General features: G+C 44.9%; 2 protein-coding genes across 3 annotated transcripts in view; one reads left to right on the top strand and one right to left on the bottom strand.

The window, feature by feature from the left end:
• The window catches only part of drosha (drosha ribonuclease III), a 95,496-nt gene extending 89,535 nt beyond the window's left edge, over positions 1 to 5,961 (top strand). For both annotated transcript variants that reach the window (XM_047612152.1, XM_047612151.1), the window contains exon 32: positions 4,667 to 5,961. In XM_047612152.1, coding sequence (XP_047468108.1) covers positions 4,667 to 4,797 — 131 coding nt within the window. In that variant the 3' untranslated portion in view covers positions 4,798 to 5,961. The remainder of the gene's footprint in view (positions 1 to 4,666) is intronic.
• LOC125024410 (cadherin-6-like) overlaps positions 5,573 to 16,822 on the bottom strand; it is a 61,213-nt gene continuing 49,963 nt past the window's right edge. The window contains exons 8-12 of the mRNA XM_047612153.1: positions 13,578 to 13,714; positions 12,826 to 12,947; positions 10,309 to 10,426; positions 9,901 to 10,152; positions 5,573 to 9,128 (exon numbers count right to left, since the gene is read on the bottom strand). Of these exons, the coding sequence (XP_047468109.1) occupies positions 8,626 to 9,128; positions 9,901 to 10,152; positions 10,309 to 10,426; positions 12,826 to 12,947; positions 13,578 to 13,714 (1,132 nt within the window). The 3' untranslated portion in view covers positions 5,573 to 8,625. The remainder of the gene's footprint in view (positions 9,129 to 9,900; positions 10,153 to 10,308; positions 10,427 to 12,825; positions 12,948 to 13,577; positions 13,715 to 16,822) is intronic.

The raw sequence follows: 16,822 nt of genomic DNA, 5'->3' as shown, positions 1-16,822 counted from the left end.
TTAGACCTTAAATAATGGCCTTTAAAATGAATAGCGTGATCCCTAATCCAATTGAGAGGGGTAGGTGTAAACCTTTCATAACTTATTCATTCGGAAAATATTCCTTCTGATGGTTTCTCTCTGAACAAATCCATTCTGTTTGAGTATATTTGCTCCGCGGAGGATAATCATCAAATGACGTAACAAGCTCCCAGGAGGCACAGAAACACGGAGGAAGCAGTTTCGTGAACAAAGCTGGAATCTGTGTGGACAGCAATGTCGAAAAACTGACTTCCTCCTCATCATTTTTCCCCATCAAATCAATAGTAAGTTGGTAATAATGTCAGTGAATGAACTCCATTTTTTGGTGCTTTGATTATCACAGGCATATTCTTTGATTTGACCCTTGGCCCGACCCATAATTTAAGATATGTTCGTCCATTCCCATGTTGATAAAAGTATCAAAAATCTGAGGAATATTGCTTCAATTTTCATTTAAAACAGATATTTAAAAGATAATAATAAATCATGCACTCAGTTACTATTAAATAATTAATTCACCGGTTATCTTAACTACATCTTGTTAAGTAGTCATAACCACCTTGCACATGTCAAAAAAAGTCCCATAGTGATGTTATGGAGCATGGAAACATATGTATCTAAGGTAATTTTAACTTGCATGCAAACAGCTATGCTGGAATCAGACTGATTTAATTTGCCTTGTAGAAGAGTTGTTCATATAAACGCAGCCACTGATGTATTCAAATCACCGACTCGCCTAACCATCAGTTCCTCGGAGGAGGTTAAACACAATCCAGTTGGATAATGTGTCACTCCAACATGCGAGAACCACTTTTACTTCTGCTCCTGCGGTGTGTCTCCTCAAGCGTGCATGCCGGTCTGTAACTGTTTGCAGAAGTCGCACAGTATCCACAGCAGATAGTTGAACAGTGGCTCTAACCCTAAGGCGCCATATTATCAGCTGTGAGTCCACTGTCTGTACAATGCTAATAATTAAATTTCCCCGTTTATCGGATTATAATGTACACTATCTGCACATGATGCAGCTCAGGCTCCAAGTATTTCGACCGTGTCCCAGTACTACAGGACACTTGTCAGAAGCGAAATTACAAATACAAATCCCTTCAGTGGTTTTTTATGACCCAGCAATCGGATTTTGTAAGAGTTAGAGGAAACATCAGTCACTGACAGATATTTATATTCATTCTTTTGCTGTCATGCTCTTATTTCAAATCCAACACACTCTTTAGAGTACAGGTCACTGTGGCGCCTCTCCACCTTAAGGTATGGGTAAAAAAAAGGTATGGAGAGACTAATTTGTTGAGTTTGCATGGTCACGGTCAGTGACTGGAAAAACTGCACAGTCAAATGTGCAGAGTCTCAGCGAGCAGACTCAAGCCACTGAGCAGCTGTCATGCATGCTGTTTTAAATTGAAGAGTGCGACGGGCAGACACAGTCATGTAAACACTTAATGGAAAATTACCTGAGTTATGAATATCTAAATCACTGCCGCGGCGGGGAAACTAAAAACTAAAGCTTTCCTATGGAAAGGAGTGTCTAATTTTTTCTCCAAGCAGCAGTTTCTTGGCTAGCTGTGTAGATAAAGAGATGGCCTTGACCAATCCTTCTGATGTAGCCACGACAAAGAGCGCACTTACACCGATCAGTCATAACCTTTGGATTGATTATCAAAGTATCATGGCACCTGTCAGTGTGCGTATTAGACAGCAAGTGAACAATTCGTCCTCAAGGTTGATGGTATTAGCAGGAAAATGGACAGGTGGAAGGGTCTGAGAGACTTTGACATGGACCACACCATTATGACTTGACGACTGGAGAATCTCCAGAACTCTGAGATTGTTGGCGGTAGTCCAAGGAAGGAAAACGGTTAGGATCATGGGCAGCCAAGGCTAACCAATGCAATGTGGGGAGAGAAGGCAGGTGTCCCAGGAAGAAGAGAACAGATGCCCCTAGGATGTAAGGAGCATCCATTTATTGCTGCCATGGCTGCGTGCTTGGTCTTGTTCAGGCAATGGTAGGTATCAAAGTCACATCCACATAAATGCCAGCACCCAGGTTTCCGAGTAGTACATTACATCGTAACGAGATCCTCAGTGGTTGTAATGATGTGGCTGATCGATCGAGGACAAAGGCAAACTCCCTATTAAAGGCCTTTGAAAAGAAATCAAATAGAGAACCCCCCGAAAAGATGTTGGCGCTTGACACCGGTGGAACTGGTGAGACAGGGTTCTTAGATTGTTAAAAAACATTTCACACAGGAAGGTGAGGGATCTTAAAAGAATTGTTGTAATCTGGTGGGGAGGAATTGTAGACTGTGCACAACTTTTGTTCTCGGTACAAGATTCTCAGACTACTTCTGTGATTTCTGTCCCACTTCTTTCTCCCTCTCCTCCCTGTGGAGAATGTGATTGAGAATGGACTTCTTGTGTTTCGTAGAATGAGAAAAGAGGAGCCACCGCACCAGAGCAATTGCCTGGCAACTATCCAAAACAGAGTCTTGAGATTCTTGGTGTCGAGGTCCTTCCTTACTGAGGTGGCGGTACTCAAAGGAGTTTATGTTTCTCATTTGTAAACCAATGACAAAAGAATGACATTGAAGGTACTCGGCTGCCATTTGGAGCAACTTGGTTTCAGTGTCTTGTTTAAAGACACTCTGTCCAGTCTTTAGGTGGAAAGGGATTGAACCACCAACCCAGCGATTAGTGGACAACCTGCTCTACCACCAGCGCATCAGCCATCCATGCATGTTTCTTTGTTTTTGGGGATTGCAGTTCTCCAGACTGGTCTGGTTTTCCATTAAAAGTTGGCATTTTGTCACATTTACAGTATAGCCACGAACCATGGAAGAGACATTTTGACTTTTTATTCTTTATATTTATTATATATTTACATTCTATAACCTTTAGTTTTTTAATTTTATCCTAACAATTATTATAGATTGCAGTTAGCCTTGTAGCCCCTCGCCGCACGTATTAAAAGGTCTGTCTTTTCAACCCGAGTCATGGTTCAGTGTATATTTCTTTTGGTTGTCGTTCCTCAGCTCTCGACTCCCTATGAGTTTTACCACTTTTGGAAGCCGCCCCAGCCGAGTTGGCAGGGAGCAGAAAACCCAAATCGAGGCTTCAGAACTTCTCTCTCTCTCAGAAACTAATAGCTGATGTAGCCAAAGCTGCATTCATGTTTTTTTTTTCCTGCAGTTTACTAGTTCAATGCCAACCAGCAGCATTTATTAGATTGTAAAAAGGAAATGAGCAGCTTCATAGAGGCCGTTAAAAACTTTTCAAGATCCAAAAGACAAACTCGAAACATGAAATATTGAACTTGTTGGGTTTCTTGAAGATGTTTCCTCCAAGTTGCTCCTTCGGTTCTAAGCTACTGATGGGGAGTTTAGGTCTTTTATTAGGGTTATCAATAACCTGTAATTGGTGGAAATAGTTTTAATCCGGTTTTCTTTGACATATTAATGGTGCTTCAATGACTTTTAATGGTCATAGACTCCAGTGTCATGTAAAAGTCATCCAGGTCAGGGTATATCTAAAAGAAAACAACACTGTTCACATCAAGTCTTGAAGCCAGTCCAACTTTCCGCCCAAACTCTATTGGGATCTGATTATGTTCCGGCAAAGATCTGCCAGGCCCATTAAATCATTTGATCTGGCTTCCTGTGGTGATGGATAGAAGAGTAGCAGCGACGTCTTGTCTGTGAAGATTTTCAGTTATCCAGGTCATGGCATATTCAAAAAGCTTATTTGGATATAACAGCAACATAGTCATACATGTTTGAGCACCATGGTGTTGAAATCGTTTACAACAAAATGACTCAGATTTCTGCATTGGTTGAATTAAAGCCCATAATGAAATGCAAATGCCGTGCTCAGAAACATTTCCGGCCCCTCCAGGCTGGTTCATACCTTGAGACTGGAGTCTACGGCCACTAGTGGCTCGTTAGACTTTCATTGAGAAAAGGGAATTGGCTCAATTCCTGGTGAGTATCTGCCTGTTTCAAACTGTAGTCAGGTGAGATTGAGGTGGGCAACATCCACAGGTGTTTCTAATAAAACCTCCAACTCCCACCAGTCATTTAGAACTGAAGAACGTACTTGGAGGAGATGTGAAACATACCCAAGGAACCCTACAAGTCCCGTGGCCTTATTTCCGATTCGTGTTTTTGGGTTTACCAAGACAGAGAGCCCTCTCACAACTTTTAAAGATGTTCTTCAGTGATTTTCCCGTCTGCTGCCTATATGTTAACATCTTGTATCTGTTTTTGTTTCATTTCTCCTGCTGTCACTCGACACCATCTTATTACAGATCTCATTTAGAAATGTTCGCTTCTAATTATGTTATCAGATCTCCTAGTCATTGTGCTGAAACCAAACAAGGCCTGTCTAATTTCTTCATCATTATTAATGGAATAACAACATGAGGGCAATTTAATCGCAACATTTGGGCTCATCTGACCGAAATGACAGCGACACTCTCGCTGTGAGGATGTTAGCCGGTGAGGCATTAGCCCTGAATTGCTGTCCTTACCCAGTCGGAAGCTGACCTTGTCTCCTCACACCTCTGTCTCTCTCTCTCTCTCTTTATCTGTTCTCCTTGGTCGACTCCTGTGTTTCCCGCTCTGCCTCCCCCCTGTACCAGATAACTTCCCACAGATGGCTCATCAGAAGCGCTTCATCGAGCGGAAATACAGACAGGAGCTGAAGGAGATGAGACGAGAGCGGGAGCGGCAGGAGAAGGAGACCGACGAGCCGGAGGAAGGCAGGAAGTGACAGCGACCCTTTTTCTATTTTTTTTTTTTTTGGTTTTGTTCCGGAGACCTTTCAGGTGCCTGGTCTGCAAACGTTCCAGGCAAGAGTCAGCAAAGCGGAGGTGATCACGGAATAGTGATAGCTGAGGATGGATGGGGGTTAGGTGGGGGGTTAGGCGGGATGAAGATTTTCAGATTAAAAGCTGGAGTGTTTTATGCAGTCAGACATGGCCTTAATTGTCGTCTTCTCTTAATGTTTGTTGACTAATAATTAAATATGAACTTTTAAATGTAACCACACACACACACACACACAGAGAAGCTGCAGTGTTTTAAGAGCACGACCCACTGTGTATTGTAAATAAAGTTCCAGATTTCACTCCAGTCACTCACTTTTTTCTGCTTCCATTCTAATCCTGTGTTCTGCTTAGAGGCCTAAACGCTGAAAAGGGCCGAGTCAATTACACTGAGTCACCATCTGTCTCACATGTGCCACTCATCCTCTAATAATCAAAATGTGATTATTCTTTTTTTTTTCCCCCTCCCCTTCTCTCTAAATCCGATTGGCTGTCGAACAGATCTTAATTATAGATTGGCTAATTAACAATTTCCTCAGCTCAGTTGCCTCTGGATCCAGCTATTTAACAACAGCTGTCATATTAATAACTATGTGACGTGTACAGTCTCATGATGTATACGTACCTGTGAGGGCGGTAGAAGCCATATCAAAGTCTAAAAGTGTGTCAAATGATGACCCTCTGTAATGTCGTTTTGGAAGAGCAAATAAATCCAGGGGCTGATTTTTAAAGATATTTAATCGTGTCATATAAATATTCAGTACAAAATATCACGGTTTACAAAGCAGATTGATGAATGGCCAATGACCCCTTTAAACTACCACGACCTCTCAAAAGTGTTTCTACGTCGACACAACTCAACTGCTCGATCACATTGTCACCAACATAATATAGTAGAGGTGAGGCTCGAGGCCGACCGCGTCTACACATCAACAACCACAGATCTATTGTATCTGGAGAAGGAGGACATCAACGTCGCCGTCTCTCAAGAAACTGAAAAAAAAAAAAAAAAGATGCGTAACATTCCCTATTATCTTAGCCGAGCATGGCGCCAACGCTCGGAGCCAATTACACCCTCCGTGGGAAAACAGGAGCCCGGAGACGGGGGGGAAAAAAAGTGAACTTTAGGAGGGAGAAGGTAAAAAAATAAAGCGGTGAGTGCTGCCGTCATGTTGATTTCCATTTGAGACCTCCTCACGTTGTACCTCGAGGAGGAGAAAGCAGTTTTCTTCCGAGTGAAATGTTTCTTTAAACCCATTAAATGCTAATCATAGCGACGCTGCCACAATCTGAAATGGCCACTTACACAATGGGAGCTGCAGCAACAAGCTAATAAACAAAACAAGAAGAGAAAACACATGTATACAGTAGGCGCGCATAAAGAATCTCCCGGCCGTCATCAGTGGGCTTGTTAAATGCTCTGCGCTGTCGCAGACTGAGAGGAAAAAGTGCCCCGTGCTGCAATTATCCCATTGTGTTTTGTTATTACAGTTTGAGATGTCTGATAAATGTCAGCCTCTTCACAGGTTGGCCTTTTGCTAACGTGAGGCCACAGCTTGTTTTAGTCATTTAATTTTATTCTTTTTTTTTTTTTTTGCGTGTGTGTTTGTGTGTTCCTCGTCGTTCCGAAAGCTAAGCAGTAATGACGACGTTTTCTGTCTGCGGACCGTTGTCACGTTATTTTCCAAATAGCGTCTGAAATTAAAAAGTGTGTGTTATTCCTGCAGGGTCGCGCCGTGACCTTTTTCTCTGAGCCGCGGACGCACCTCTGGGTTTAAGAAACTAATTCGGCGCCACTCAAAGGTCAGGTGGCCCAGAGATAAGCATCTTCGCGGCGGCGGCGGCTGCTGCTGCTGCTCCTCCCGCAGGAAATGGGCTCAGACAGGCTTCGTGTCCAACACTACATACAGTGCGGCTAACGAAGGGCGCGGCTTCGGAGGAAAATACTGGTGCTTTATGCTTTCTGTTGCAGTGTTATACATTCCACTGTGCAGGAGGAATAATAGAATAAACACAGAGTTTTTAAGGTAGCTTGTCATTTTTTTTTTTTTTTTTTGTTTTTACCCTTTCTCATCAGAGTGTGTTATGTCTGCTGCCATCGAGGAGTGTAATTGCTATGGGCCGGGGGTGCCTGATCTGGTCTGGTCGAGGTGGGTGCTACATGTCTGAGTAACATCCACATGACAGGTCTAAAAGTTTCCCAGCAGAACAGATGCTCAGTGTCATTCACTTCTCCTGTCAGTGGTTTTAATGTTGTGGCCGACGGGTGCATGTACCAGCTGCTGTCGGCTGGAGTCTTTGGGATGTATTCGGGTACAAACACAGGAGACGTGAGGTGACATCAGGTTGCCAGTGGTTCTTTGTTGGTTTGGTGTATCTGTACATTTTTTTTTTTTTTTTTATTAAAGAGCAGGCTCAATATCGCCGGAGCAGATGTTGCCCCCGGCGCGTCGTGCGCCGATTAACTTGTCCTCCCGCCCGGTTTTGCTAATACTGAACGACAAAAAAAAAGTAACGTCCAACACCTGGGTGCCGTCGTTCGGCCTGGTGCGTCCATGCCTGGAGAGAGCTCTTTTGAATTACGGACTTCGTGACGCGAAGTTGAAAATCTTTACGGATTTCGCGTTTCAGATTCCAATCGACCGTTCCTGCTGTTCCTTCATCACTGGAACAGATCAAACATTAAACTGCATGATGTGAGTTGAAGCTTTGTTGCCTCGTCTCAAAAAAAAAAAAAAAAAAAGACCACCAGTATTTTCCTCTTAACGGACTCTGGCGCATATCAAATCGGTCACATTTTGCTTTCTTTTTTTTTTTTCCGGTAGAAAATGAACGCCTCTCTGTTTGCTCTCAGCCCAAGCTTCACAGAGGAAAATGGCTCTGACGACATTCAGCTCACTGAGGAAATATTTGGTATTTCAGCTCACCTCACAGCCAATGTTCAAAAAGCCGAGTGGAGATGAAAATCGGATACTGTAAAAATGACGGAGTGGTGTGTTTGCGGGTCTTTATTGTCGCCGTAAATCCTGCAGTCCTTCCCCACAGCTTTTATGTAGGCTTTGAGGAGCGTCCGCCACTTTCTCTCCGACGACTGCCACAACTGACAGCAGAAGTTTGGAGCGGTGCGCGTCCTCCCACGTAATCCGGAATAAGATTTCTCATTCGGTTGTGGCTCAAACTCTCGACTGTAGATGAGTGGTTCGTGTTGAGGCAGCCGTCGCTGCGGGAGGGGACGGGAGGGAGCGGGGGGACGGGGGGGTGGGTGTCGGCTCGAAGTTAGAAATCCCTAGAAAAACAGAACAACTGTACAGCGTATTGTATCATATTACCGTACATACACAAGCTAAGATAGAAGTCACAATATGCAGCATGTTTTTAGTCCCAGAAACACTGAAAAATACATAGGCATATCTGTTGGTTTACAAAGCCGCTTGTTGAATCTGTCCACCACCGGCAGCTTTGGAAAAAGAAAGAAAGAAAAAAAAAAGATCTCGGTATAGATATATTTGGGTGTGGTGTACACCCCATATACACACAAAAGAAAAACGTCTCTTTTTTCACTGTGGCCTCGCAAAAAGAACGCAACTAACACTGACTGGACACACAAAGCCTACGTCTGGTCACTGAATGGTGATCGAAGGCGGTCAAAGAGCACTTAAAGGGCCAGCGCTCGTTCCTCTCTTCCTCTCTCCCCGTGCACCAGGACTGCGCCAAAGTTTTTTTTTTCCTTCCTCTCTCTCTGTCCTTCTCCTCGCCTGCGTCCCAGGCTCTCGTTAGGAATCGGCGTCGCTGTCGTCGCCCCCGTACATGTCTGCGAGTTTCTTAAAGCGGGGCCCCCACTCGCTCAGGTAGTTGTAGTCCTGGTCGCCCTCCGTGGTCACCGACTCCAGCGAGCTGAGGGACTCCGCCACGGAGCCGTTGCCCTCGTAGGCGTAGGTGGCCAGGGAGTCGTACGGCGGCGCCGTCGGGTCGCTGTCGTTGTCCTGCAGCCGCTGGTTGATGAAGTCCCTCACGTCCCCGTTATTGTCCCGCATCGGGGGCAGCACGGGCCGGCGCACCGGGGGGTAGAAGGTCTCGGGGACGATGTCCCTCCTCTGCTTGCTCTCTTCGATGGCCTCCGGGTTGCGCAGCGTGCCGATATCAAAGGCCTGCGTGTCCTCCTCTCCGCCGCCTTCATCGTTGTAGCTGACGACGTTGTCCCTGACATCTTCTTTGGAGATGATCAGAGGCTCCTTCTTCCTCTGTCTCCTCAGGGCGGCGAACAGCACCACAATCACTGCAGGGAGAACAAAAACAAAGAGAACAAATAAAGAGTTTGGTGACTTTTGCTGTTGTTTCTTTGCTCGCTCTCCTTGTTCTGAAGGCCACCGACTGTCCGGGGGGAATTGTTGATGTTGCATGAGTGTTCACTGATGTTCACGGACTTTGTCTGACTTTGTACAACAGGCTCTGCTGCCGCAAGGATGCATTATGCATTTCTCCCTCCTCAGGGCCACTGCTTCTTCCAAACATAAAGGAACCCGGTTTAGGAACACGGCTCGATACATCGCGTGCTACAAACGCAACTTATGACGTCTGATGATGTGACCCTGGCCTCGCCTCTAGGTTAAGTCAAATATGGATTCTGTAACTCGCTGTTTAGCCAGTTGAAAACCCAGACGCCGCTCCGTCTGCGCGGACGGATCATCGCAGCGAATTTAAATGTCTGAATTCAAATCAAAGCCCCCCGGCGCACTAGGCGTCTTGACGGAAAACACCGACTCCGTCTGAACATTCTGTGCCGTGTAACAGGACAGGTGGCGACGCCGCATACAGCTGCAGCGGTTCGATGTGAAAATCCCTCCACCCAAAAGCTCAGCCTTGAGATGGTGTACATCTTAACTGCGCGGATCAAATTAAGGCAGCAGCTGTGGTCAGCGGCAGAATTAACCGCCCACAGGAAGTGGTGAATCAAATTAAGGAGTGAAAAACAAAACTCTCTCAAATGTGATCGTCGGTTCTAGGAAAAAAAAAAAAAAAAAAAAAGCCTGTTTGCCAGCTGTACTCACTGAGCAGGATGATGACGCAAAGCAGGATGGCCACCAGCGCTCCGGTGCTGAGCCCCGCCCTCGCCGTGAGCGCCTCGGCGTTGCACAGCTTCATGTTGCCCTCGCGGTCGCAGGTGCACACCCGGACGGTCAGCGTGTTGGTGCTGCTCTGCATGGGGAACTCTCCGTCCGAGATGACCACCGGCACGTGGTAGACGCTCTTCTGCAGGCTGCTGTAGCTGTTCCTCCGAGTCAGGATCCAGGCTGTGTTGTCTGACAGCAGCAGAATATCCAGTTACTAAGCAGCGATCGATAACTTTAAAGGAATTTCACTTCACTTCACGTAACTGCGAGATGGAAATAAATCACGCGGGCGAAAGGCTTTAAATCAAATAGCAGGAACAGGTGTTCTGCCGAGAGCGTGTTTACCTTTGTTGTCGCGGACTGAGAAGTTAGCCTTCCCAGCAGCCTCCTGGGCCAGGCTGAAGAAGAAGCGGTGTCCTCCCAGGGGCTCGTCGGGATCCGTGGCGCTCACCGTTTGTATCCTCTGGAGGGAGAAAGCAGAGAAAGTTCAGGTCGAGATGAAGCGCAGCTGAGGTTTACAGGCGGACGGGAGGGAGCAGAGGGACCTCCGTCTGTTTTTCCGAGAAACGGACCGAGGAACAATGCTTGTAATTAGATGAGACTGTTTCTGGCTAATCTGACAGATGACGGTAATACGTGCTTCATCTGCAAAAACGCCTACAAAAGGTTAAAACAAACGAGGAGATCCGTTTTCTCCTGGTAATGCATATTTACTGTCTCTCAGGCTGTAAACTGTCTAATTAGAGATATTTACATTACAAGCTTATTGGTGTTAACACCGACTTCTTTAATAAATAGCCTTGAGGCTCACGTTGGTAGCTCGGTCTCTGCTGAATTCATTAAGAGCAATAGTTCAGGGCAAGCTAACCAGTAATCATGTTTTTTTTTCTTTCTTTCTTTCTTTCTGATAGTTAACGTTCACGTTTAAGCTGTGTGCAGAGACAGAAGCCCTGATAAATCTTTGTATATTATTTTCTTCCACTACTCCACATTTTCCTAAGCGAACTGCAATTAATTAATGTCTAACACCTATGTGCAAAAGTCACATGCGTCTTTTGCGACACCTTACATTTTGTGTTAATACGACCAAATATTTTCAACCAGTAGTGAGTCATTCTGGATGAAGCTAGCTAGCTAAAAAGTGTTAAAACCAGTACCACAGGCACTAAGATGAGCCTCATCTTTAACACGGCGATGGAGGAATTACTCTTAATTCCACGTTAGTACAAGTACAGATGCATTAAAAGCAAAATGCAGTTTGTAGTATTAAAGTACAACTATTGTTTTTCTGCCTCTGATGAATTGTGTTACATACACTAATCAGCCACAACATGAAAGCCTCTGACACCTAGACCCCCACCCCACAGCTATGACACTACTCGATGCCCACACTCCCAGTAGGACGCAGCCTGACACAGACACACACACAAAAACAGTTTAGGAGCAACTAAAAAAAGAAAGAAAGAACAGCAAACAGCCTCTAAAATCACTAGATCTTAAACTGATCTGTATCTGTGGGATGCACATGATCCACATAGGCCCCTCCCCTCAACCCATAGAACCCAAAGCCCCCTCCTCCCACTAACAACATCCTGGGTCTCTGATGAGTGAACTGTTTAAATATCAGGAAGGTGGTCATAACCTACAGTATATATATGCTTGATATATGATATCAGTGGATGATGATCTGTGTACATCTGCTGCAGATAAAGTTCATTTGAAATCAACAGTCCAATACTGAAACACTCGTCCTGTCTCTATATGTTCTGCTCCATTCTCTCCCATCACGTCTTCTTTCCCCCGCTGCCCAAATCACTTCATTCTCAGTTTCACCGTCACTGCTCTCGTCCAGTGATCTGCGTCCTCTGAGACGTATTCTTTAAATACACTTTCAAGTCACTCTGCGTTTCAGACCGTCCGTCACGCAGCCCTCCTCCTCCTCCTCCTCCTCCTCCTCCTCCTCCTCTCCTCTATCTCCACCTCATCCAGAGGACATCTCAACTGAAGCCTCCATCCACCCATCTTCTCCTCCTCTTCCTCCCCCACCACCGTCTAGACTCCTAGTGAGTCCTGACGTTATCTGCCACCGTCATCTGGACCTCTGCTCTATGATTTACTTGTCGCCAGATCGCAAGAACTGCCACAAAAATCAATCCTTGTTATTAAAATGCATTATTTTACCTTTCCCGCCAAATGTTCTCTCCTAATTCGAGTACCGTGTGAAGGAACAACAGATGAATCTGAGGGGTTCAGATGATTAATGGAAGAAATGAGGAAGCTCTCATTCACAAATCTGTTTCTAGTTTAGTTCAATTCTTCTAATCGCTGGTTTCTGTTGAGATTTGAACACATTTATTGAAATTAAACCAGGATTGAAAGGGGGGTAATCACAAACACGAAACGGCAACATTTGCCTCAGACCCGAGTGTGAACACAAAACGCGTGGCGGAATTCACAAGTGCGACTGAAACTGAAGACTCGGTGTTGACGTTAATGTCTGACGCGTCGCAGCATTTGGGGTTTTCAGCTGGCACACTTACAGCTGGGAGGACCAAGCCAGCTGTGAGACCCTTCTATAGCACATCTGCTTCTGTTACAACGTCTACAACTGCAGGTCTCATCTCTCGTCTATTCAGAGGAAGAAACTACTTTGAAAACAGTTTTTTTTTTTTTAAATCAACCTGAGATGTGAAATCCCGATCCCCAGAGGCGCCCTCGCTATCTGGTAGCTTAGAACAACACGTGACAGATTTACAAATTCTCTCTGAGGTCTGCTAATTACAACTGGGAGCGGGTGCATAATCCTGACGGAAACGTTGAGATGAAACCTTGGTTACGGCTTTGCGTTTGGTAATAACCAACCTGATTAGCCTTGGCATTCTCGCACACAAACGTCTCGTAATTGGTGGCAAATGTTGGAGCGTTGTCGTTGACGTCCAGCACTCTGACGTACACGGGCACTAGGCTGCTGTATCGCGGGTTGTCTGGGAAACACAAAGGTGGACACGGTGAATTTACACTAATCACTATGTCTGCACAAAACAGCAGCAACGTGTGCAGCTCTGGCATGTGTTTCCAAGCAATTTATATATGTATACACGAATAACTGGTTAAAAGATTCATGTGTTCCTTGTGATCCATTGTTAACGAAAGACTTTTAATTTGAAATCTCTCAGCGGGAAGTTTCTCTGGCAAAATAAATGAAAGTGATGTAAGTTTGGGGAAATGAGAACAGCATTTCTGTTAACAAGGGTTTTTTGTTTTTTTTGTTTTGCAGATGAAAGAAGTAAGATTTATTATAAATTTATCAATTTACCATCATAAATATGGAGAAATTTTGAGGTTGTATAAGTTAAAGCAAAGGCTGTGGCTGAAATATGTTGAATCCTACTTTTAAAACTGAGGGAAAAATAGGACGAAATGCCAGGTAAAGTAGCAGCTTTTTTTTTAGAATATGAAGTGCACTAGTGCTACTTATTGTTATGAAACAAACACCAGTGACTTGCCAATACTTCACTTTAACACTGAGAGATTAGTATCAATTCCAAAAATCCAATTAGGCTGACAGACGAAGAGGAAATGTGCGAGCTTCCCGTCCAGCCCGCTGCACTTACTGAACTGTGTGGCGACGACCGAGATGTTGTGCCAGGCGTACTCTTCTCTGTCCAAGTCCCTCAGGATGAACACTGACCCGTTCCCTGCATGGATGCTGAACACTCTGTCCAGGTCTGTGAACCGATCAATAGTGTACCTGCAAAAAGAAAAAAGAAAAGCAGACACACACATGGATAGGTGTTAAAACACGTTCTCTCAGCCTTTGTGGAAATGTGCTCTCGTCCCCTTGGCGACGGATACAGTCACATTTACGGAGCTCCTCAGCTGTGAACTGAGGAGAAAACAGCCACGTTTACAGCGCCAGTCTCCTTTTCTTTTGTCATCCAAACTACACAAGAACATTAATAAAAAAAAAACATCGATTTTTTTTTTTTTTTGTCAACAGTTTTCAATCGCAACAAAAGCCAGCTTCGTTTTTAGTGAACAAAATTGGTTTACTGACACAAATGAGATGAACTACAGGAGTTAATTACAGCTTCTAAACAGGTGAATTTTACTGTAGTCAAGTGTTTATTACTTTCTTACTGTTATTTGAGCATGTGAAATTTGAAGTTTATGTTCCAATGTTTTGACAGATAATACGAGTAAACTCTTCCAGAGGCGTTAGTGCTGCAGGAGAGGCACAGGTGCACCAGAACAGCATCAAATAACTGTGTCCGGTGCTGGAACACACTACGAAGGCTACAACCAAAGACTAACGGATTTATATATTCTGTGTAGAAATAACCCTCCATGCCAGCAGGTGGCAGTAGTTTGTGTACCTCTTTTAAAAGAAGAGCTTCTGTGAGCTAGGAGGCTAGGAATTGTAGTCAAAAAACATTTTTTCTATCAGTGTTATTTAAGTATGTGAAGTTTGAAGTATATGCGCCAACGTTTGGACAGATAATACCACAAGTAAACTCCTCAGAGTGCTGTAGAAGAGGCACCAGCATAAAATAACTTCCGACAACGAAGGCGGACTGTCTCTGGTGCCGTGTCTGGGTTAAAAAAGTGGCACTGGAACACGCCGCAAAGACTACAACCAATGGCTAATTGGATTCTATTAGCTAGGAGTTTGAAGTTTATGCGCCAGCGTTTGGACAGATAATACTACAAGTAAACTTTTTCAGGAGGATTAATACTGTAAAAGAGGCTCGGATGCACCAGAACAGCATCAAATAACTACAGACATCAAAGACGGACTGTCTCTGGGCCAAAAAAGTGACGGAGGAACACGCCACAAAGACTGCAACCAATGGCTAACTGGTTTATACGTTCTGTGTAGAAATAACCCTCCGTGCCAGCAGGTGGCACTAGTTTGTGTACCTAATTTAAAAGGGGGAAACCGGAAATGCTTTTTTTTTTTTTCCTCAAAGTTTACTTATATCCAAAACAATGAGGAAATATGAAGCACTGACTACGCAACTCTGCATCCCTACGTTCAAGAGAAGTCGCAGAACTGTGAATAAAACAAACTGGAGCATGAGATCTAAAACGAAGGACAACAAAGCGAGTCAGAGGAAGGGCCTCAGACTGTCGCACACGGCCGACCTCTCCTGAATAGCGCTGCTATTTGTGTGTTTAAAAGTTCAGCTGAGGTGAGGATGTAAAACAAGAAAAGTGCGTCCTTTGAACTCGGTCTTTTAGTTCCCTTCTGTTTCTCCTCTGGCACGCTGAGAGTTCTCGGAGCCAAACCCGGGGCCACGGACGTCAGCGCCGGCAAATGACCGCGCGCTCGGCCTGTCGCGACCTCAAGAGCCACGGCGGTGAGAAATCAGCCAGCAGGAAACATCCTGCTCACATAAAGCCATCACCATGACAACATGTAACAGCGTAGAGCTAAGTACAGCAAGGTGGTTTGAACCTTTAACTGTTAATGGGACACGGTCCTGAATAGTCTGTGGTGATGAAGGATTCGTCCACACACACACACACACACACACACACACACACACACACACACACACACACACATATATATATATATATATATATATATGAGCCAACAGGTTATCCAGCCGTGCTGTTTTTCTCTGCTTCCCAGACTACTGTGATACATCAGCGTGATTAATGGAGTAGCAGGCATCAGGAGGGCCGGCGTAAGAGGAAGGAGACCCCCGAGGGTAGACTATGAACCGGGGCTCTCAATGCACCGCCGCACCTCTTTCCTCTTTCGTCAGATCTCTCTCTCTCCCACCTCCCCCTCCCCCCCTCAGCTATCATCCCTCAGCCCCTCCCCGCTGCTTCTCCCGCATCAACCGTTTTGGTGTCTTTATCTAAACACTCCCTCTCCTCCTCTCCCACCGCCTCGCCGCCCGACAGTAACTCTAACCTCGTTAAATGCGCGTCGGCCGCGGGCTTCACTAATTGCTTTTCTAATATTCCCAATAATTCAGCAGTCCGGGTCTCACCCTTCCCCCCTGATTAATGACGAAGGGGCGAGAGAACGGCGCGCCTCGTCCTGACCGGGCATCCAAACTGCTGCTCTCAGCAGGCAGGCAGCTGGCTGGACGGGAGGCCGGGCAGAAGGACATGGAGGGTTACAGAAATGTTAGTGATCAGCGGGTCGGGACATATTTCCTCTTCCCTCTCTACATGACCGCCTGGCTCACCGCGGCGTTTTCAGAAGACATACTTAGAGGACGAGAGTCAGCGAGCGTAAAGCAAAGAGCGGAGTGGTTGATGTGGTCAAAAGGTCAACGTGAGAAAAGATCCACTTTCAGTCTCCACCGATCAACCAATAAAATGACCGGTATAAAAATGCACGGAAACAGTGGGAAAATGTCCTTAAAAGTTTCCTCAGTGAAAGTCATTCAATGTATAATTGATCGTCATTTGACAGAACATCAATTCATAAAATCCTTTTCCCCCATAAATGCCACTTCCTGTATCCACTTATTAGATATCTCTGTTTGTTTTTTGTTTTTTTTTTTACATGACTAGTCTCACACATGAGAGACATCCATGACACACGACGGCAGCACGGTCAGACCTGACAGATGATCGGTGGGCGAGAGCAAAACCGTATGCAAAACTAGAGCTAGAGACAAAATATTGTGGAAATACCACAAATCTCTTTTTTTTTCCTTGCTTTTAAAAACTGTAACATCTCCAAACGAATCGAGATATCAGCAGCAACGCCCAGAGCTAATATTTACTTGTCTGGTTATAACAAAGGAAGAGCATTTTATTTACTTTGAAAAAAATAAAAATAAAATAAAATAAATAAAAATCAGAAAAAAGCAGCCGCTACTCACAAAGAAAT

Source organism: Mugil cephalus, chromosome 18 (assembly GCF_022458985.1).
Source record: "Mugil cephalus isolate CIBA_MC_2020 chromosome 18, CIBA_Mcephalus_1.1, whole genome shotgun sequence".
Lineage (NCBI taxonomy): Eukaryota > Metazoa > Chordata > Actinopteri > Mugiliformes > Mugilidae > Mugil > Mugil cephalus.
The sequence above is the reverse complement of the archived record's forward strand: the minus strand, read 5'-3'. Positions and strand labels throughout refer to the sequence as shown.